The sequence below is a fragment of the Anabrus simplex genome, chromosome 1 (assembly GCF_040414725.1).
Source record: "Anabrus simplex isolate iqAnaSimp1 chromosome 1, ASM4041472v1, whole genome shotgun sequence".
Taxonomy (NCBI): Eukaryota; Metazoa; Arthropoda; class Insecta; order Orthoptera; family Tettigoniidae; genus Anabrus; species Anabrus simplex.
Genome location: NC_090265.1, coordinates 63,970,226 through 63,992,298, shown reverse-complemented (window position 1 = coordinate 63,992,298; position 22,073 = coordinate 63,970,226). Strand labels below are relative to the sequence as shown.

General features: G+C 41.1%; 1 protein-coding gene across 1 annotated transcript in view; it reads left to right on the top strand.

The window, feature by feature from the left end:
• LOC136861239 (UDP-glycosyltransferase UGT5) overlaps positions 1 to 22,073 on the top strand; it is a 42,661-nt gene that overhangs the window by 326 nt on the left and 20,262 nt on the right. Inside the window, exon 2 of the mRNA XM_067138808.2 lies at positions 8,036 to 8,619. Within this exon, the coding sequence (XP_066994909.2) occupies positions 8,036 to 8,619 (584 nt within the window). The remainder of the gene's footprint in view (positions 1 to 8,035; positions 8,620 to 22,073) is intronic.

Sequence of the window (22,073 nt, the reverse complement as noted above, 5' to 3'; positions counted from 1 at the left end):
CGTGGACACCATAAAACCCATGTTCGTCATATGTATACAGGTGACCTAAGTGTCCGTTAACATTTGACGAGGCAGTACTTCACGAATATTGCAGGCAGAGAGGTAATAATTGACAAACACGATTGGCATGACATGGGGTTTTATTGACACTAGAGGTGTGACAGACGGTTATTTTTGTGTAACTGCTACATCTGTCACTGCTACAATAAAGTAACTGTGAAAAGTAACAGTTAAAAATAACGTCCAACGTTACTCACCTATTGGTCACAGCCTGGTCACGGCTTGAAGTTTTTCTCCTTACAGCTCTGTTGTAAAGTCCCATTCATTCACTCGCACATGCGCATACGCATCACTACACTGTTGAAAGTCGGTGCAGCAAAACACGCATTCCCATTTGCTATAAAGTTAACGAGAGGCAGACAACGAATGAAATGAAAAGACAACATAACGTCTTTTTCTGAAATCTAGAGGAGTGAGTTTTACAAAGCCCCGATCAAGGATAGAAGACAAGAAAACATGATGCACTACTGTCTGCCAAACCTCGAGACGAACCGGTACAAGAGGATCGATTAAGTAAAATGAAGTAATGTTATGTTATCTATAATATTAATATGGAAAGTTAGTATACCAATTTATTTATGGCACAAGAAAAATTATACGGGTGAAACTTATAATACATATTATAATGTAGGTTGCCCTGCGCGATGTCCGAGTCAACGATTACCCCTGAGCAGTTGAATATGTCATAACAGTTTACGCTTTAGTTACCAGACGACAGCAGCAACTTAAACAAAAACACTATAGAGTATATTATACACTATAGTATATTTGACTTAAAGCAATCTCCTACGAAAGAGCGTTACTTGGAAGAAATAGAAATAGAAATATATTTATTTAAAGTTAATTACAAATAGGACCAGAGGTCCCTTTGGCTGTAACTAACTGCCACTTTAACTTAAATGTATCACCTAACATACAAAATCTAATAAAAGAATACATAAAAAGCGTAAGATACATTTTCCTACTGAGGATATAAGAATAAGATTAAAAACTAAACATCTAGGAGATTACAATAATACTTTTAACATTTCATAAACATACACTAAACTAACAAGGAAGAGAAGACGAAACAGAAACCTAAGAATTTTAAAGTCGAGGTGAACTGAGAGTAAAACTGAGCATCTAAAATGTATCTAGGGGATTATGATATTTCGTACTATTTTATTAATTTGGTGAAAATTCATTTACATGGCTTAATAAGTGGAAAGGTAGCGGTATTTAAGAGATTTTTTCTGAGTTCCCACACTACTTTGCTGAATTTCATATAGTTTAAGATCGTTGTATAATTGAGAGGCAGTGACAATGAACGACTTACTGCACTTTACCGTACGATGCTGTGGAACCTGAAGGGTGTTAGCTGTAAACCTATTGTCCCGATCATGCACTTGACTCATCTGAACAAAGGACTTGGTCAAATATGAGGGAGCATTAGATTTTAAAATTCTCAGAAGTAAACAAGCAGTTGAGTATGATCGTCTATCTCTGAGTTTCAACCACTCTGCGGCTTTGTAGTAAGGTGTTACGTGACAGTCTTTACGAATATTGAAGACGAATCGAACACAGCCATTCTGAATACGCTGGAGTTTGCTATTATATTTCTCGGAGATATCGCTGTAAATTACAGCGCCGTAATCTAAAATAGGAAATACCATAGTTTGGATCAACATCTTTCTCACCGAGAAAGGAAGATACGGCAAGTTTCGTCGAAACTCATGCAATATGCCAGACACTTTCTTGACCAAGTGCTTGGCATGACAGGTCCAGGACAGAGTGTTATCCATTAGAATACCTAAATTCCTTACACATTCCTGATACTTGACTACAGAACCGTTAACAGTTACTGAAGGAATGTCCCTGTTGAAAAGATTTGATAAGTTTCTTCGATATCCTAGAAAAATAGTTAAAGTTTTGTTTTCATTTAATAGTAAATTATGTCTTAGTGTATATTGATGTAGTCTTTCTATATCTAGATTTATTTTACTAATACTTTCGACAACATGATTCACAGGAAAATGGCAATAGATCTGTAAATCATCGGCATACATATGATGTCTCGTGTGGCGTAAAACTCCAGGCAGATCGTTTATATACAGCGAAAACAAAACGTGACCCAACACGGACCCCTGAGGGACGCCAGAATGTGCATTAGACCACTTAGAAAAATTTTGTTTGTCAAATACCACACGCTGAGATCTCCCTTTCAAGAACGATTCAAATCAAGAAAGAGCTGATAGAGATATGCCCATTGTATGTAATTTAGTCAGAAGGAGGTCATGATGAACTCTATCAAATGCCTTGCTTAAATCGAATAGTACCAGAAGTGTTAGTTCCTTTCTGTCCATTGCAAACTTGATATCATCTGTGACTTTGAGAAGTGCCGTCGTAGTGCTATGGTCTGTTCGAAAACCAGACTGAAATGTGTTAAGAATAGAATGAGTATTTAAATACGAAGTGAGTTGTTGGTAAACAATCCTTTCTAATCCTTTACCTAATATTGACAAAATACTGATTGGCCTGAAATCATCAAATTTTTGAGGGGAAGGAACTTTAGGAACAGGTCTGATATTGGCCATTTTCCATACAGCTGGAAAGACTCCTGATTGTAAACAGAAATTATACAGGTGAGCTATAACCGGAGTGATTATATCCAAACAGTTCATTAGGAGGGGATGTGATATACCATCTGGTCCAACAGCCTTGGTATTCATGCTCTTAAATACTTTGACTACATCCTCTGGGTAAATGTACGAAAAGTGAAAGAGATCATGTTGAGGTACATTTGTGTTCATGTAACTATGAATAATTTCGGATATTCTGTGAGAATTGTTCACTGGTGTGATTTTTAAGAAATAATCATTTTGCAATTCTTCAGATATGAATGAGGAAGTATGTTGCGAATTTTTCTTGGCAATACCTAGTGATTTTATAGTTCCCCAGAGAGCAGACGGAGTTGACCTCTTACTGAACAAAGAATGCATATGTTTGAATTTAGCATCACGGATCGCGAGTTTGGTTTTATTACGCAAGACGCGAAAGGTTTCAAAGTCTTCAGGTTTCCTGGTTTTGATGTGCTTTCTTTTTGCCTTGTCCCTCGCGGAGATTAATTTCTTAATTGTAGACGTTATCCAGGGGTTAGGTGGGTGTTTGGCTCGAATTAGTTTTAATGGGGCATGCTTGTCGTACAACGCGGAAATTAAACAATTAAATTTGATGACTTTATCATCGATATTACGCTGAGAAAATACTTCATACCAGGGAGCAGAAATTACGTCTTTTCGAAAATCTTCAGGATTAAAACTGCGGAAATTCTTAAATGTGATCCATTTTCTTTCATATTTGGGTGTTGATATCGAGAGGACAGCATATAGCATATCGTGTCCAGAAAATCCACTCGCTGGGGTCTGCCCAAATTTAAGAAGGGTATCATTACAATTTGAAGCTATGGTATCGAGATTAGAATGACAATATGCAGTGTGGTATGTGTCATTAAATGGTATTCTAGTCAAATTGCATGAGTCAAGTGCATCATCGATTACTACAGTTTCCGAGGACCCTGATCCAAAATGCCCATTCATATCACCTGCAAGTATAACATATTTATAATGAAAAACATAATTATACATCGCCTCTACAAACGACTCCATGAAACCAATTTTGGGAGGTCGGTAGATGCATGAAAATAATACTTTACCCATAGGTAATTCAAGTTCTAGGAAAATATACTCTGGCTTACGACAATATTCTGCAGGGGAGGTGTGGACTATTTTACATTTGATGTTGCTCTTCACGTACACAGCCACCCCTCCTCCTCTCTTGCCTAATCTATCGTTTCTATATAGATTAAAGCCAGGAATGTTAATCTCTGAGTCCGGAATGGACTCCTTGAAAAACGTCTCACTTACAGCAATAAAATCAATATTTGAATCAACAAAGCAGTTAAAAAACTCATCGAAATGTACCTTATCAACTAATGACTGTGAATTTAAGTGAATTATTTTCAAATCGGAGGGATAGATTTCTGATAGATCTTCAATGATTTTGTGAATTTCAGAAGACTTAAGTTTAGAAGACATGCATGAATTTGGATGGTTACAAAATTCCAGAAAATTAATATTCGATTATAGGTCCTAATAAAATTACATACAGTTTTAGATTACGTGAAGCAAAGTAGAGAAGAGAATACTGAATAGAACATACTAATTTAACTTCAACGAGGAGAGATCTTTTTAAGTTCAACAGTATTTCTCACACGGTGTTTAACACCCGCTTGTAGTACGATAATTGTGCCATCAGAAGTCCACTCCTGCTTTTCGCCGAAGATGGAAATTGCCTGTTTCAAAAGATGATGTCTGGTAGAGGTAAGATCTTCACGAATCGTCACCTTGGATCCACGTAACAGCCTCTTCGCATGGAAAACTGCCGATCTCTTGGTGTAGGAGACAAATTTACATATAATAGCCCTTGACTTCCCAGACCCAGGGGCTCCAACCCTATGCGTGCGGTCAATATCTTCAGCACTTAAGGGGATTTTCAATTTTTGGGCCATATTGAGCACTAAGTGAGTACTAACTGAACTCTGAAGGTTACATTCTGTGTCTGTAAGCTGCTACTAGTGACAGTTCCCACTTCCCAGTTACTGTTTTCACTGGTACGTTATTCTGTTGTCGTTACTCGCTAACCTGTTATTTTTGTCCTTATTACATTTATAACAGTGACAGGCATGTAACTGTGACAAAGTAACTGCTACATTATTTTTCAGCCATCTCTAATTTACACCAAAATAAAGTACACAAATTGACTAATAGATAGCGCTTTATACGATACACAAGCAATAATTAGCATAACGATCGAGGTTTAGCAAAGACGATGTTCTTTATAACACATGCGTATGTCGGCCTTCATTCATCAATAATACCTGTAGTCGAGGGGAAATATGAACAGCACTGAACAGCATATCCGTAGGTATGTTGCGAAATTGCCGTCGGATGTTGTATATTAGCATCCCTAATAAGTTACAACAATTACGATAGACTTGCGACTTCACGTAACCCCGCAACCAATAATCACGGATTAAGGTTGGGGGAACGGGGAGGCCAAGCATGACATGTCGCGATTGCAGGTGCATCTGACGCCATCTGAGCCTCGCGGAGCGACTGGAGCGGCAGCTGTGGATTTGATTGAGATCGCCGACGCCATTGAGTCCTGTATCTCAACTTGACATGGGGCTCTTAAGAGCGCTGACTGTTGATTTAATTTTGATATTTAAATTCCAGTATTTCGGAAGGATAGGAAATGGCGAAAGTGGAGCGATTGAAATATGGTGGTGGCAGTAATTTGTGACTTCCGTAAAGAGACTTATTTGCGCTTATGAAAGGTGCTAGCGATGAGGGATGCGACGTGGGGTGTTGGGCATGCAGTGTTTCTGGGTGGGGAAGGTCTTGGGTTGGCCGCGGAGGGAGGGTGCTTGGGCTATGTGGTACTGGTGAGTAGGTAGAGGAGATTTCTGAGAAGTTCTAGTGGGGATGGTTTGTGATGTACGTCCCAGGTTTGGCGTAGGCGGGAGGTTGAGGTTGAAATCCAGTAGGGAGGGAGTATGTGGGTTGGTTGGTTGTGGTTTATGGAGGTGTTTGTTGGCTATGTGGTGAGCTCTGATAGCTTTCTTGAGGAATGGGCAGCCTGGATAAGATGCGGCGTCTTTGCCGTTGCAATTTGCACATTTGGGCTGGTCTCGGAGGACTGGGCAGACGGAAGGGTGGTGCTGGTCACCACATCGGTTGCATCGAGTTTGGTTTGTGCAGTTTGCAGCAGACTGACGACAGCTACCTTTATACCGTACACGAGTCTCATGGTCAAGCATGTGTGGCCATTTGTATTTGACGTATTGCTGCCCAGCGCCATCTGTTGGTCATTTTGTGTACTTTATTTGGTGTCAATATAATCGCATGTCGTGCCAATCATGTGTGTCAATTATTACCTCTCTACCTCCAAACTTCCGCGATGTATTGCCTCGTCAAATGTTAACGGACTTCAGGGTCTTCGTCACCTTCTTCCTCACGTTATTACCGTGCGTCAGAATACTGTCTTCTATATACAGTAGGTATAAACGGCGCCCGGTTTTAAACTAGTTTCCACTGTCTCTGATTAGCGTTTCATCTAGGTCACAACAAAGCCCCTTCGACACGCTAACTTCACCGAAGATAATCATTCAGCCTTCGTGATCTACGTAGTTTGGGTCAGTAGCATAATATACAAAGGTTGGAACTTAAATAGTGGCGGTTATTTATGTACAACAGTTACAAAAGAGTTACATGTTAGCAACCTTTACTGTCCTCCATTGTAGTAACCAGCGTTGTGTATAACCCGTTGCTAGCGATGTGGAAGTCGTAGTATACCTTTAGCAGAACCTGTTCTGTTGATGGTGCGAATGGAGCGGTCTACTGCCTGTCGAACCTCTGCAACAGTTCTGAGCTCACGAATCGTTTGGTTTCGATCACTGTCCAGTAACGCGGCAAGAGCATGCACTTCTTCTTCACTGACGCTCGTAGGACGACCTGCCTGATGAATGTCCGCCACAGTTTGCCGACCAGCTTTTACCCAACGTGCCACTGTTCTGGAAGGCAACGCAGATTCCCCGCAAGCCTCTTGAAGATCTTGATGACACTGTCGTGCTGTACGACCTCTGGCACATTCAATCATGATCCAACTCCGTTGTTCCTGTTTGGAAAACAAAGCGACGTTACCTTAGACCGCTAGCTCACAAGTGACTGTGTTTCTCTCGCTTGTGCGCACGCAGGTGATGTGGGAAGGGCGAGTCCATTTGCCCTGAGGTAAGGTAGGAATGTAGCCAACGTGTGCTATCAGCGACAATATTTGATTCCGTTGCATAGCGTCTCAAGAGCAGTGTTGCCACTATTTCAGTTCCAACCCTCATACATTCGCTAATGTACTCGTGCTTTGCTACAGAATTCCACATTGTATACGAAATTCTGCTTGAAATAATGTACACGTTGTAAGATTTTATTAAATTTTATAGCTCTTAGCCTTATCTTAGAATCACAACTGGGAGGTGGTCATACGTCATTTCTCATGTGAAAACTGGTTTAGGGAGTTTTCATTGTAATGGCAGGTCCCTTGCCTACTGCCAGTCACAATCGAGTTGCGGAGTTTTCCTTATAATGGCAGCCCTCTTGCCTACTACCAGTCACAATCGAGTTGGGAAATTTTGATCATAATGACAGACATTTACTATCCTCACAAATACTGTTTCTCTGGCTTTTTGAAAGTCTTGAAGGATGACAGTGATATTAACACAACAAAGCGTTTTTAATACGTATCTGCATAAGCGTTGGTATAAATTCAAAGGAAAAGTTATTAATAATCAATTTTAATGTTTTGTTAACGGAATAGAAATGGCAAATTGGTCTGCGTATAGATACCGTGTAAAATGGTTCCATGAAGAGCAGTATATTTCCAAGTCACATCGCTAAAATTTGTCATAACGACTTGGAGGATGTTAAGAATCAGGAAGGCTGTGACAGAGCGAGAGTTAAAACGATCTCTCTTTCATCATATTAGTGCAGTATCTTATAGTGAACCTCCATGACGTGATAGCTAACGGAGTGTGTTTCTGTTTTCCTTTCATTTGTTTAATTTATTCATGTTCTTTGTAAATCAAAGAAATTTGAAATAATATAAAATTTCCTATCGGTTTTCGAGTTCTTTACAAAATTATTTCCTTTTTAATCGATATTAACTAAATTTTTGTATTTCTTTCTTTCTGGCATCCTCTAGGCGGAGGAGAAATTTAAAATTTGAAAATGCAGATGATTGATTGATTGATTGATTGATTGATTGATTGATTGATTGATAATCGGTATATGTATCTCCTGGGAGAAATACTGGCCCTTAAATACGTACATTCATTTCATTCTGATTTACTTGCATATTTGTCCTTACTGTGTCTTTTTCTTTTCAGGAGGTAGCAACTTCTTTGATTTCGGTTCAGTGAATCCGATGGTAATGATGCTGGCGTTGTGGGGTTTAGGAAATAGCCTTTGTGACACAATGCTGAGTCAGCGCGAGGTCCGCAAACTTATTAACTCAGAAAAAGATAAATTTGATGCTGTTATAGTGGAGGCATTCTTCAATGAGTGCTTTTATGCTTTCGCACACAAATTCAAAGCTCCTTTGATCCAGTATAGTGTGTATGGAGGAAATCTGGCGGTTGATGACTCAGTAGGCAATCCTACCCAGTACTCCCATGTTCCGGATGCTATGCTCAACTATGGGGACCACATGACATTCTGTGAGCGCCTAAAAAACGCTCTGTTCTCTTTGTATTCTGCGGCTGGACGGTACCTATATTATATTCCCGAGATGGATGCCATCATGAGAAAACACTTCAATGACTCGACTCTTCCCTATTTGAGTGATATAGAAAAGAGCACGGCGCTGCTGCTGGTCAACAACCACGTCGCCGTGGGTTTCCCTCGCCCTCTGGTGCCGAATTACATCAATGTTGGTGGTTTGCACATCAAGCCTCCAAAGAAACTCCCCGAGGTAAGTAAGAAGGTTATTCCATATTCCATTTGAATAAATATCTATATGTACCTGATCCTCGAATCAATTAAGAGGGGAATTCCTCAAGGCAGTATTATTGGATCTTTATGTTCCCTTATACACTGCTGGAAAATGAGAACATTCAACATCCTCAAAGATAAGGTCATTTTATTCACAAGCGATGTGACAGGTAGTTCATGATTGCAGGAGTATGTGATTACAAATTCAGACCAAATGAAACACACATGTCACAGTAAAGGGTGCCCAAACAGTCGTATGAATACGTAGTGTCACCCCCCCCCTCCCACTCTGGCTACAATGCTGGCGTGTATTCGCTCATGCAAACGATCATAAAGGTGCCGAATGGCAACCTACGATAGATTCTGCCGAGCATCTTGCACCTTTTGATGTTATTTGGCAATGGTTCTTGCAAGTTCTGGAGAACGTATAAGGTCTCCCTTTATCATGTCCCATACGTGTTCAAGTGACGAGGGATCCGGTGATCTTGCTGGCCATGGCAGTTGTTGTACACTACGTAGGGTACCTTGCGTCGCAGCAGCTGTATATGGACGTACATTGTTCTGTTGAAAAAGCACATCACTTTCCTATCGAAGAAATGGCAATAGAATGGGGAAACAAACAGTGCGATGTAGCGGGCACTGGTTTTGTTACCCTGCCAAAACACCAACTGTGACGGCGAGTTGTAACTGATGGTCCCCCTCAGCATGAAGCCTGGGGTGGAACCTGGGTATCGTGGGCGAATGCACTCTTGAATTAGGCCGCTCACCAGGTCCACACCGTATACGTGTGCGTCCATCACTTGCATACAGACAGAACCTTCTCTCGTCACTGAAAACAACAGGGTCCCACTCCCCTCTCCTGTCAACTTGTTTCACTACACCAGATTAGCCGTTCTCGGCGGTGTCGTGGTGTCACTGATAGCCTGGCCAGAGGCACATGTGATCGTAATCCTTCTGCAATCAGACGTTTCCTCGGTGACAGGGCAGGTGCAACATGTGACCGGAAATCGCTCTTGGATGATGTTAGTTCGGCCACCGCTGCTCGCACAGTGTGTCGATCTTGATGTGCACCTATACTATGCGGACGTCCGGAGCCTCATCTTCGGGTGTAGAATGTTCCATAGACCACTGCTGAAAGCTGCGACACACCACCGATACATTATGCCCAACACGTGCAGCAAAACTTCGATAGCTTCCTGCAGGCCAACAATTGGCGTACGGACAGGCTTGAGCACCTGGCATAAGTGGGTGAGAGTAAGGGAATTTCTCACGGAGAGTTAGGTCTTCGCCGAGGAATGGTGCGGTTGTACAAATGGAGTGTGTATAGAATAATTCATTATTTACGTGTTAGAGAAATTAAAGTGTAGAATCTGTGTAATCATAAGTCATATAGAATAACTAGCAAATGTACCCGTGCTTCGCTACGGCACTCCACATTGTATACGGATATCGAAGAAAATTACTGCAAATGAAGTGAATAAGATTTCTTAAATTGCATGTGTCTTGGCTTTATCCGAGAAACAGCATTGTGAAATCCACAGACGTTGTTCCCAATTTAAGTGCGATTTGCGGTATTGCGATGATAACGGCAAGTTCACTGTCTACTGTAATTCACAAAGAAGTTGGTAATTTTCATTTAACGGCAGGCCTCATTGCCTAGTGCGCGGCCAAAATCGATCTGGTGAGATTTCATTACAATGGCAGACCCCATTTCCTACTTTCAGATGAATTACAGTTGAGGAACTTTTATTACATTTGCAAGGACCTTTCCTACTGACAGTCAAAAGTGAGTTGCGTTCTTATCATTATAATGGGAGACACATTTTCTAATGCCAGTCAGCTTCCTGCCAGTCACACTGAGTTGGTGAGTTCTCATTATAATAGCAGGCCACTATGCCTACGGTCAGTCACATTTTAGATGGGTAAATTTGTTTGTAATGGAAGACACCCTTGCCTATTGACAAACAGAATCGGGTAAAAGAGTTTTAAAAGAACTGCACGCTCCCTGGTCTCCTGTTAGCCGAATCGAGAAGGGAATAGGGAACATGCATGATCCGGGGTTTTAATTAAAAATACGCTAATCTGATTCAAAATTTCACGCGGAATTAAAAAATGTGATCAGAATGTACAAATAATAACTCCAAACACGATAAAAATCTAAATTAAAGTACGAAAATGTCACGTCACGCAAGTACGCGATCTCATTGGTCTGACGTCATCATACAGGTTGACTGAATTAGCAGACGAAATAACACATAGTGTGCTTTGAGAAGCAGGATACACTTTGCGTATTTCTACTTTATGTTTTTGTCTGGTTTGGTTAAATTCGAAGTCTATACATTGGATAATAATCTGAGTGGTATATTTTAGACTTAAAATGAATCCTGCGCAGACAGTGAGGCAGAAAACTTATAAATGGTGTATAGTTCCGATGAGCAATAGCACATCGCATACCATCCCAAACAAATTGTTTATAATGTTCCAAAGACGCTAAAACTAGTGAGAAATGGATTTTAGCGAGCCGGAGAAATGCTGGTGATATATCGGAAAAGTCTACAGTTTATTTTTTAAAAGATCATTTTAACGTAAGTTGAATTTGTTTGAATTTTCAATCACTTTTCCATGTCAGCTGTTCTAGTGGTAACACTGAATTTTAATGTATGATGCTTTAGTTAAATGCTTCATTTACATCTTGGGATATGAAAGTAATAAACAGTGCATTAATTAATGCTGATTATTAAAGTATTCTCCAAACCTAACCTATGTTTTGGGTGATCCATGTCTAGGTAATAAACCAAAGGGGTTATGAACCATATTGACAGCTCTAATTATACCAATTTATCTTGGCATGCGACAGTTATTTATGTCTTTATTGAAGAGCTTACATTTGTAAAGAAATTTAGGTTATAGGCCTAGCTAAATACTCTCTAATATAACAAAAAATAGGAGTGTACGTCATGAAAGAAAAAAACGTGAATTTAACAAATATATATCTCTACACAAAACCAATACTTGTCTGTTGGGGTCTTATAAGTTAACATTGCTCAATTATAATAATTATCATAATATTAGTGAAATAAATAACATAAGTGCACACAGGTGAAAATAGTGATGTTGGTGTTTAAAATATTATCCAACTTAGCCTTAGGATATACAAGCCAAGTCAATAAACCGAAGGATAAAAATACCGGGCGAGTTGGCCGTGCGGTTAGGAGCACGCAGCTGTGAGCTCGCATCCGGGAGATAGTGGGTTCGAACACCACTGTCGGCAGCCCTGAAGATGGTTTTCCGTAGTTTCCCATTTTCACACCAGGCAAATGCTGGGGCTGTACCTTAATTAAGGCCACGGCCGCTTTCTTCCCATTCCTAGGCCTTTCCTGTCCCATCGTCACCATAAGACCTATCTGTGACTGTGCGATGTAAAGCAAATAGCCAAAAAATAAAGGTAAAAGTCACAGTACCCAAAGACATTCCTGTATTGAACGACTAAAATGTCACCAAGGCACTTTTCTTGCGTGATATGCTCAGCTTGTTAAAAGCCAAATGTAATTAATGTTATTGGCATTACGCCCGCTAACTACTTCTACGGTTTTTGGAGACGCCGATTTGCAGGAATTTTGTCCTGCAGGAGTTCTTTTACTTGCCAGTAAATCTACCGACACGAGGCTGACGTATTTGAGCACCTTCAACCACCACCGGACTGAACCAGGATCGAACCTGCCAAGTTGGGGTCAGAAGGCCAGCACCTCAACCGTCTGAACCACTCAGCCCGACTTGTGAAAACTAGATGAAGTCATATTTATCTTTATCTTTATCATGTTTAACGTTTTCCCTCCACCAAGATATTTAATGTTTCTCTTTCATGGGCCCCGGAAGTGGGTAGGCCAGTTGCCCCAACCATAAATATATATTTTTTTGGTAATGATAGATTATAGACCTGAATACTATGATCTTTCTTTCTTTCCTTTCTTCTTTCTTTCTTTCTTTCTTTCTTTCTTAATCAGTTTATCCTTTAGATTTGGTTTTTCTCCCGCACTCAGCGAGGGATTTCACCTCTACCGCTTCAAGGGCAGTGTCCTGGAGCGTGAGACTTTGGGTATGATGATACAACTGGTGAGGAGGGTCATTACCTCGCCCAGGCGGCCTCACCTGCTATGCTCAACAGGGGCCTTGTTGGAGGATGGGAAGATCGGAAGGGATAGACAAGGAAGAGGGAAGGAAACGGCCGTGGTCTTAGGTGCCTGGAGGAGAAGTGGGAAAATACGAGAAACCACTTCGAGGATGGCTGAGGTGGGATTTGAAACCCCTCTACTCAGTTGACCTCCCGAGGCTGAGTAGACACCGATCCAGCCCTCGTACTATTTGTTTTCAACTTACATGGCCGAGCCGGGAATCGAAACCGGGCCTCCGGGGTGGCAGCTAATCACATTAACCACTACACCACAGAGGCGGACTAGTACTATAATGCTACCTATATGTTTATGTTGGTGCTGAAATCCGATTTCTTACTTTACTAATGCTGAAAGCCCGAAAATGTAATGTTATTCTTTAATATGGGAATCAGTCTAGAAGGAAATGTTGAAAGTGATGTGATTTCTATCCAGATTCGTTGTTATCCTAATACTATGAGTTACAATATATTGCACGTATATAAAAGATGCCACTTACAAACTTGCTTTTTATCCGCGAATTTCTGCGGCCACAAAAGTCACTATTTTTCAAGAATGATGACATCTACACTTGATAGATTGTCTGACTGTGCTGTTTTGAACCTTTCTTCTGTCATTTTGAAGTTATTCGCGATCACGAATAACAAACAATTGGCTTTTAGTAACGGCTGATGCACAATGGCTGGTAGAGCTGCATGCGCTACTGGATCGTGACGTCACAGCGCGCCGCTTACGACAGAGGCCGTTTCACTCGCCTTGCGGGAAAGCACTTTTGAACATTTTTTTAAGGGTAGAAAACAAGGCAACTTACCTCATTGTAATACGTTTACGTACTATTTCATTGGTGTACTTTTCAAAAAAAATTTTTTTTTGAAAATTATGCATGTTCCCTATTATGCATTAAAATAGTGCACAGGAGATGGAGGACGACCCCATTCTTACTGACTGTCAAATTCGATGTCGGAAGGACTGATTACAATAGCAGACGCCTTCTGACAGTCACTATCGATTTGCAAGGTATTTAATAACAATGGCAGACAAACGCTTTCAAGATCGCTACAAATCGACTTCAATGAATGAATATAGTCTTCATACGGAAGTATATGGATGTTTATCTTCATTTACAGAGTAACTGTTGCTAAACGGTACATCAAATCGAAAAACGGATTGTACGATAAGACGCACTTTCTGGCCACATTTAGCGATCTAAATGGCTGGTCCTATGATATGTTCAAGTATCTCGTCTATTTAAAGGAAAGATTGTTTTAGAAAAGTTGAATAGGGTGAAATTGGTGTAAGCTTTTCACATATAGAATTACTTTTCAGATACTTATGTGACAGCTTAAAACATACAATTTGACACAAATACGGCTACTGGGTGGGCCAATATTCGTGTAGAATTTGATGATCCTATCATTCCTGTAAGTGTGTCAGACAATGAAATATACTTGTAAAATCACCAAATTTACGAACAATCCAGAAATACGGCCAAGTCTAACGTATAAGTAAAAGTCATAGGACCAAAGTTGTAGATCACTCCGAATTGAACGGAGATTGTGCCATCCGTTTTGTGATACGACTTACCGTTTTGCCAACAAATACCTCAAAAGGAACGTCTGCACAGTGATTAAAATTGCCTCCATATTTCAATATCTTCGGGGGTAAAAAGTGGAAAATTTGAACATCTTGGAATTTTTCCGTCGGTTAGAGACTAAAAGCTGTAATTTCACCAAATTTCAATTTTCTACCTCGTCTTGCAGGTTGTGCCGCCATCTTGATCTGGGGGGACGGGGGATAAAAATTAGGAAATTCCTGAAAATGTTTAAGCCCACGAAACCTATAGGTTGTCGCCTTGGATAAATTATACGACAGCGTTCTTATGCTGAGCCCAAAATTCGAGGCCCCCCAGCGTGCCCCCTTCAGGGAATTTTGAGAATTTTCGATTTTTCTAGGGATCCTGGGGTCATCAGCTTCTCCCGTACCAAGTTTCAAATATTTTGAGATTTCTGGAAGTGCCTCATTAATTCACGTCTTTTTTTCATTTTTAAATATTTATATAGGCCTATACATCGCTCCAGACGGACTTGCTTTTATATATATAGAAGAGGAAGTGCCGATGTCCGTGACAAATAAATCACTATCACAACAACGCCTCAATATGCACATATATATTGGTGAGCACAGTCCTTGAGGATGTTGTATGTTCTTTTTTTCGGTAGTGTGTGTGTGTATATATATATATGAGTATAAAGAACTGGAATCAGACAAAAGAATTTTTGCGGATGATGTTATTCTGTGTAGAGTAATAAATAAGTTATAAGATTGTGAACAACTGCAAAAAGAGCTCGACAATGTTGTGAGATAGACAGCAGGCAATGGTATGGTGATATCATCATCATCATCATCATCATCTGTTTACCCTCCAGGGTCGGGTTTTCCCTCGGACACAGCGAGGGATCCCACCTCTACCGCCTCAGGGGCAGTGTTCTGGAGCTTCAGACTCTTGGTCGGGGATACAACTGGGGAGGCCCAGGCGGCCTCACCTGCTGTGCTGAACAGGGGCCTTGTGGAGGGATGGGAAGATTGGAAGGGATAGGCAAGGAAGAGGGAAGGAAGCGGCCGTGGCCTTATGTTAGGTACCATCCCGGCATTCGCCTGGAGGAGAAGTGGGAAACCACGGAAAACCACTTCCAGGATGGCTGAGGTGGGAATCGAACCCACCTCTACTCAGTTGACCTCCCGAGGCTGAGCGGACCCCGTTCCAGCCCTCATACCACTTTTCAAATTTTCGTGGCAGAGCCGGGAATCGAACCCGGGCCTCCGGGGGTGGCAGCTAATCACGCTAACCACTACACCACAGAGGCGGACGGTATGGTGATATACGGGGTGAAAAGTCAGGCTGTGAGATTCACTAATAGGAAAAGTCTTCCCAGTTTAGATTACTGCGTTGATGGGGTAAAACAAATGAAACGGCGTATGGCTTTTAGTGCCGGGAGTGTCCGAGGACAAGTTCGGTTCGCCAGATACAGGTCTTTTGATTTGAGGCCCGTAGGCAACCAGCGCGTCATGATGAGGATGAAATGATGATGAAGACGACGAATACACCCAGCCCCCTGCCAGCGAAATTAGCCAATTATGGTCGAAATTCCTGATCCTACCGGGAATCGAACCCGGGACCCTCTGACCAAAGGCGAGCACGCTAGCCATTTAGCCATGGAGCCGGACATTGATGGGGTGAAAGTTCCTTATGGGGATCAATGTAAGTATCTATAGAGCGTTCCAACCTTAAATTGCAGTACAGCAGTAATGGGATAATTCCGTCTCTTTCCTTCTCCCATGTTTTGCGGGTAGCGCTGTCCTACTCTAATGCAGCGGGTTTGCCAAATATCCGTAAATCAGAATGTTATCGGATAAAATGGATGAATATCGTGTTATGTACAGAATTTCAAGGCGCATTTGATGCCGTTAACAAAAAAATTGTAAAAAAATAATTTAGTGTGAAAATTGTAATATAATGGAAAGTTTCGCCAAATGCAAAATCTTCATTGCATTGAACTTATCATGTCATAACTCCTATTTTATATTCATAATTTTCCTAATTTTTTCACTCCTGGTAAAGAAACCTTTCAGCTCGATGTAGATAAGTTTATTTTTAAATTTAAGTGGTAACAAAATGCAGTATATGCGTTTATTTTCAGTCATGTTCAGGGAATTTTATGTGCAGGCACGAAAAAGTCAGTCGCTGGCCAGCGTCTTTCCTATTGAATTTACATGGGGGCTCAAAGCGAGGCAAATGGTCTTCAGATATGGAAGTTATTTTTAAAACAATCCCGAAGTTCTTATCTTGCTTAGTTCTTAATTTGTGACAGGAAGAATATCTCCTTGAATTTTGGTTTCACGCGTGACTCGGCTGACTGGCTGGCTGTCTGGCTGGCTGAAGTACCGGTAATGATCTCCCAAACATGCGCTTTTAACATTTCCAGACAGTCGCATGCAGTGCAGTGCTCATTTCGTCAGCAGTATGTATAATAGTGATTAAATACATATCAGTGACATATGTACAATTCTTGAGGGAAAGTGTATTTCGTTTGTGTGGTTCGTGAGTTCGTGCTCGTGCGTGGGGATCTAATTTCGAAGAAAACATGCAGAAGGAATATGGCGTGGTTAAAGCAAAACAAACGGTTTTCGGATGTGGAAGTTATTTTTAAATCATACCTCAAGTCCTTATCTCGTTATCTCTTAATTTATGACAGGGAGGACGTCTCGTTTGTTTACGTTTCACGAGTGACTCGGCTGGCTGAGCTTCTAAATATACTGATAGCCGTGTGCAGTGGTGTTCATTTAATCAGTATTATAAGATTGATTAAATAAAGATCAGTGATATATATAATATTTAATGGCGTGTGGCCTCCGAAGAGGCCGAGTGCAGGTCTTTCGAGTTGACACCACATAGGCGACCTGCGCGTCTATAAGAATGGGGCCCCTACCTGTGATGAATTCTAATGCTGAAGACGGCACACACACCCAGCCCCGAGCCATTGGAATTAACCAATGAAGGTTAAAATCCCCGACTCGGCCGGGAATCGAATCCGGGGCCCTCTGGACCAAAGGCCAGCACGCTAATCATTTAAGCCATGGGGCCGGACAAGATCAGTGATAAATGTATAGTTCTTGAGGACAAGTGGATTGTGTTTGTTGTGTTTCTGCAGTCTGTGTAGTTGTCAGTTCGTGCTCGTGCTCATGCGGGGGGTTCTTAGTTCGAAGAAAAAGTGGAGAAGGATGTACAATGGATGGTCAAATTAAAAAGAAACGTTCCGTAGGTAAATTCGGGGAAAAGAACGCAATATTATAATGAGTGTCCTGGATTATTTTTTCAAGACTATGAATATGAGCAGCGCAGTTAGTGAAACAGCTAAAGCTACAGGTTGTTCCGAAAGAACAATCTATGCTATAAGGAAGGAACTCACACATGGTCCTTTGCGAACTCCCGCAAAAAAGCAAAAAAGAGAAGGACGGCAGAAAAATGCAAAGAAAATTAAATATGATGAAATTGTGCGAAGTGGATTGCGTCGGGTGGTTCACTCTTTTATTTGCCAACATACCACCGACATTGAACGTGATTTTGAGTCGGGAAAATGGAGAAGATTCTTTGCCACGATTTTCCAAAACTACGTTGTATCGCTTCTTACATGCTATAGGCTTCCGTTATTTAAGACGGTGTAATAAAGCATCTTTCATTAAAACCGATGAAATTATTAATTGGAGGCACAGATATCTCAGGGAGATAAAACGTCTGAGGGCACAAAATAAAGCTGTAATATACACAGATGAATCGTGGGTAAATATTGGGCAGACAGTGACAAAAAATGGAAGGATACGACAGTGAAAAGTGCACGGCAGGCCGCCATTGAAGGGGTGAGTTCGGGACTTAGGCCACCGAAAAGCCGAGGACCGTGATTTGCCTTAGTCCACGCGGGTAATGAACATGGTTTTCTTCCTAATGCTGAACTAACACTTTTATGCCATAAAATCATAAGACAATTGGGCAAATTACGTGAACGAAGTAAAGAAAAATAACATATATTTGTGGAAAGCAGACGAATTAGAGGACGATATCGACGATTAAAAGTTTTTAATACGACTTTCTTCATCGTCCGGATCATCCTCAAGTTCATCTCCCGAACCCGGTTCTTCCAAAGCGGAAACATCAGGCCTTGCAGAAAGAGTAGAAGGTGTACGTCCAATGTCTGAGAGCAACGCCAATGATTAAGATATGTTGTATTTATTTTACCATCCTACAAATATTAATTTAAGAATGAATGAACTTAAAATTATAAAATTACAAACGAAAAATGTGGAACTGTGACGCCCTGTTTGAGTCACACTCGAGCGTGATCTTCACGAGTCGATTTCGCAACAGCGCGCTCCATCTACGCTGTACTGCAATTTAAGGTTGGAACGCTCTATAGGTGTTAATATAAGGAAAGATCTTCATTTGTGTAATCACATAAATGGGATTACAAATAAAGGGTACAGATCTCTGCACATGGTTGTGAGGGCATTTATTTATTTATTGATTTATTTATTTATTTATTTATTTATTTATTTATTTATTTATTTATTTATTTATTTATTTATTTATTTATTTATTATAAAAATTATCTGGGGTGCTAAGAGTCGCTTTTGACGCATCAACCCAGAGTGTAATGATTATGCTGGTGTTGTCGAGTGTGTTTCTATTGTTTCCATTGCTGTCGTTTTCTAGCTGGTTTCAGGCCTAGAAGTTGTGACTGCAAAAGTAGAAGCAAAACTCGTTGTGTAAGGTAACTAATGTCCAGCTGTTCCTCTAAGGAGAAGAGCTGTTTTAAAATGCTCTACTCCCGTGATTAATGTTGAGAAATGACCTGCTGGAAACGGATTATCTGGAACATCTCACCGAACGTTGTTCACGTAGGCCTGTATAGGGCCTATTTATCAAACAGAGACGTCCGTCTGTATTTCCGGATGACCAACTGGATCTACAAGAGAAAACAATACAAACTGATAGAAAATAAGTTCTACAACAATGATAAAAAATAACCGTAACTTATGTAAATAACTAAAGCATTTTTAAAACATTGAAAATGCAATAAAAGACAATTGACCATTAAATGCGCAATTTATTATTTCTTTTAAGTATGATTATTTTTCATTCCAAAGGTTATCAAAAATTATTTAAATTGTTTGTCAAAATATTTATTTATTTTCTTTCTTAATCTGTTTACCCTCCAGGGTTGGTTTTCCCTCGGACTCAGCGAGGGATCCCACCTCTACCGCCTCAAGGGCAGTGTCCTGGAGCTTCAGACTCTTGGTCGGGGGATACAACTGGGGAGTATGACCAGTACCTCACCCAGACGGCCACACCTGATTTGACGAACAGGGCCGTTCGTGGGGGATGGGAAGATTGGCAAGGATAGACAAGGAAGAAGGAAGGAAGCGGCCGTGGCCTGAAGTTAGGTACCATCCCGGCATTTGCCTGGAGGAGAAGTATGGAAACTACGGAAAACCACTTCCAGGATGGCTGAGGTGGGAATCGAACCCACCTCTACTCATTCGACCTCCCGAGGCTGAGTGGACCCCGTGGTTGGTCGGTTGGTTGGTTGGTTGGTTGGTTGGTTGGTTGGTTGGTTGGTTGGTTGGTTGGTTGGTTGGTTGGTTGGTTGGTTGGTTGGTTGGTTGGTTGGTTGGTTGGTTGGTTTACGTAGTGGTATATACAAAGCTGTACGATTACTGCAGCTACAGCTACATTTGAAAGGGATGACCTTGCTCACAAATTCTCTGAGGCAAACAATATTTGATTTGTTTATACCTTAACTGTTTAAAGTTTACACTTCACTCCAGCTGATTAGCAAGAAAATGCCTAAAATAAAGTATTGTTCACTTTTTAATAGACTAGCGACCCCTGCAAAGTAGAAGTAAATGCACACTTTCAAAATTATGGAGCAGATATGGCAAGCAAGTAAATTCTCCTTTGCACATATGCTACGATTTGCATTTAAGGGTTTAAACTTCAAAACCACTAACAAAATTAAAATGTGGAGATAAAATGGATAAATATTTCTTGAGGAAGGAGCTCTTGACCTTGAAGGAGGTTATTCTGACTCCAACGAGAAGACCCTTCAGCTTCCCATGTGTATCAAATTGTTTTGTACCTATGGGCAGTAAACTTCGTTCTTCTTCTCATCCACCAGAGACACCTACTGCGTGTTCACAAAGCGTACTGTAGGATCCAACAGAAGACATCACTTCACTTTGCGCTTGATGCCAACAATATCCGTACACTTATTTGAACCATTTTCGAATTGTTCCAATTTTGTTAAAAATTGTCATTTGAATAATTCGTTGTCATTTACTGGCATTCCTTCCCCAAAGATCAGCTACGAGCTATTTCAAATATTGTACTTTCATTATTCTTTTTTAATGGGAAAACTTGCTCAGTGAACACGACTGCGCTGGTACTTTTTCAAAACACGCACGGCAGAGATATTCTTAATACCATATTTATCTCCTTTCCGGAACTTGTACACATCTAAAAAAGTGTTTCTATTATTTATCTATTTATTTTACGCAATCAGGCTACAAGTCTTCTCTTCCATCGCGTTCTATCCATCGCTGCCCATCGTCATCCGTCTATACCTATAGTTGACTGTTGCAGGTCCTCATGGAAGCCATCACTCCACGTCTTACTTGTTCTACCCAGGAGGTCTCCTTCCTGCAGGGATGAAATCCAGGAGCTTCCGTGGCCATCTGTAGTCTTCCATCCGAGCCGTATGTCCAGCCCACTGCAGTCGCACCCTTCTGATGGCCTCCACTGTGTTGACAACTTGGTACAGTTCCTATAGCTCACGATTGTGTCTGATCCTCTATTCACGAGTGTTTGTGTCTAACACCGGACCGAAAGATCTTTCGCAAAACTTGTCTCTCCAAAACGAGGAGTTTATGAAAGTCCTGCTTTCGGATACTTCACGTCTCACAGCTGTATCAGGGTGTTACAGCCAAATCTTGAACTGTTTCGGGAGACTTTTGACGCGGAACTGTGGAAAGATCGATCGGTTGCCTGCCTGGATCCTGGCGTTTATTTCCACTTCGCATGACGAGTCCTCAGATCCGCGCTCCCAGATATTTGAATTCGCGGAATCTCATGTAGGACCCACCTCTCACCCGCAGTGACTGTAGCTATCGAAAAACTTGACCTTTCCTTCGCTTCACAACGAGCTAATTTGGCTTAGTTTCGTTTATGAGGAACCCGCCATCTCCAGTGCTCTGGTCATTTGTATCAACTCCTCCTCAGAGCTGGTGAATAAACAGATATCGTCTGCGTAGACTAAGTGCAACAGGTTTCTCCTTTCTACTTGGGTCCCTTCGAAGTTTTCTAGGAAGTTCTCACGTATAATTTTCTCAAGGGCAAAACTGAGCGGAGTAGGAGATAACCCATTTGCTTGTCTGAGACCAGTCGCAATTTTAAAGCCATCTGTTTCTTTGTTTCCTATTTTCTCTTACCGCATGTTCCACTCTGGCAGATCCTTATCAGGCTGATGAGTGTTTAAGCCATTCCAAACTCTCTTATGCCACTGAAAAAAGTCTCACGGTGTATGTAATAGTAAGCCTCATTGAAATCAACAAATGGAACGTGCAATTCTTACCGTATTCTGTGAGTTTTTCAGTGAGCAGTCGGAGAACGAAGATGTGATCTACTGTCGACCGCCCAGGCCAGAAACCTCCTTGG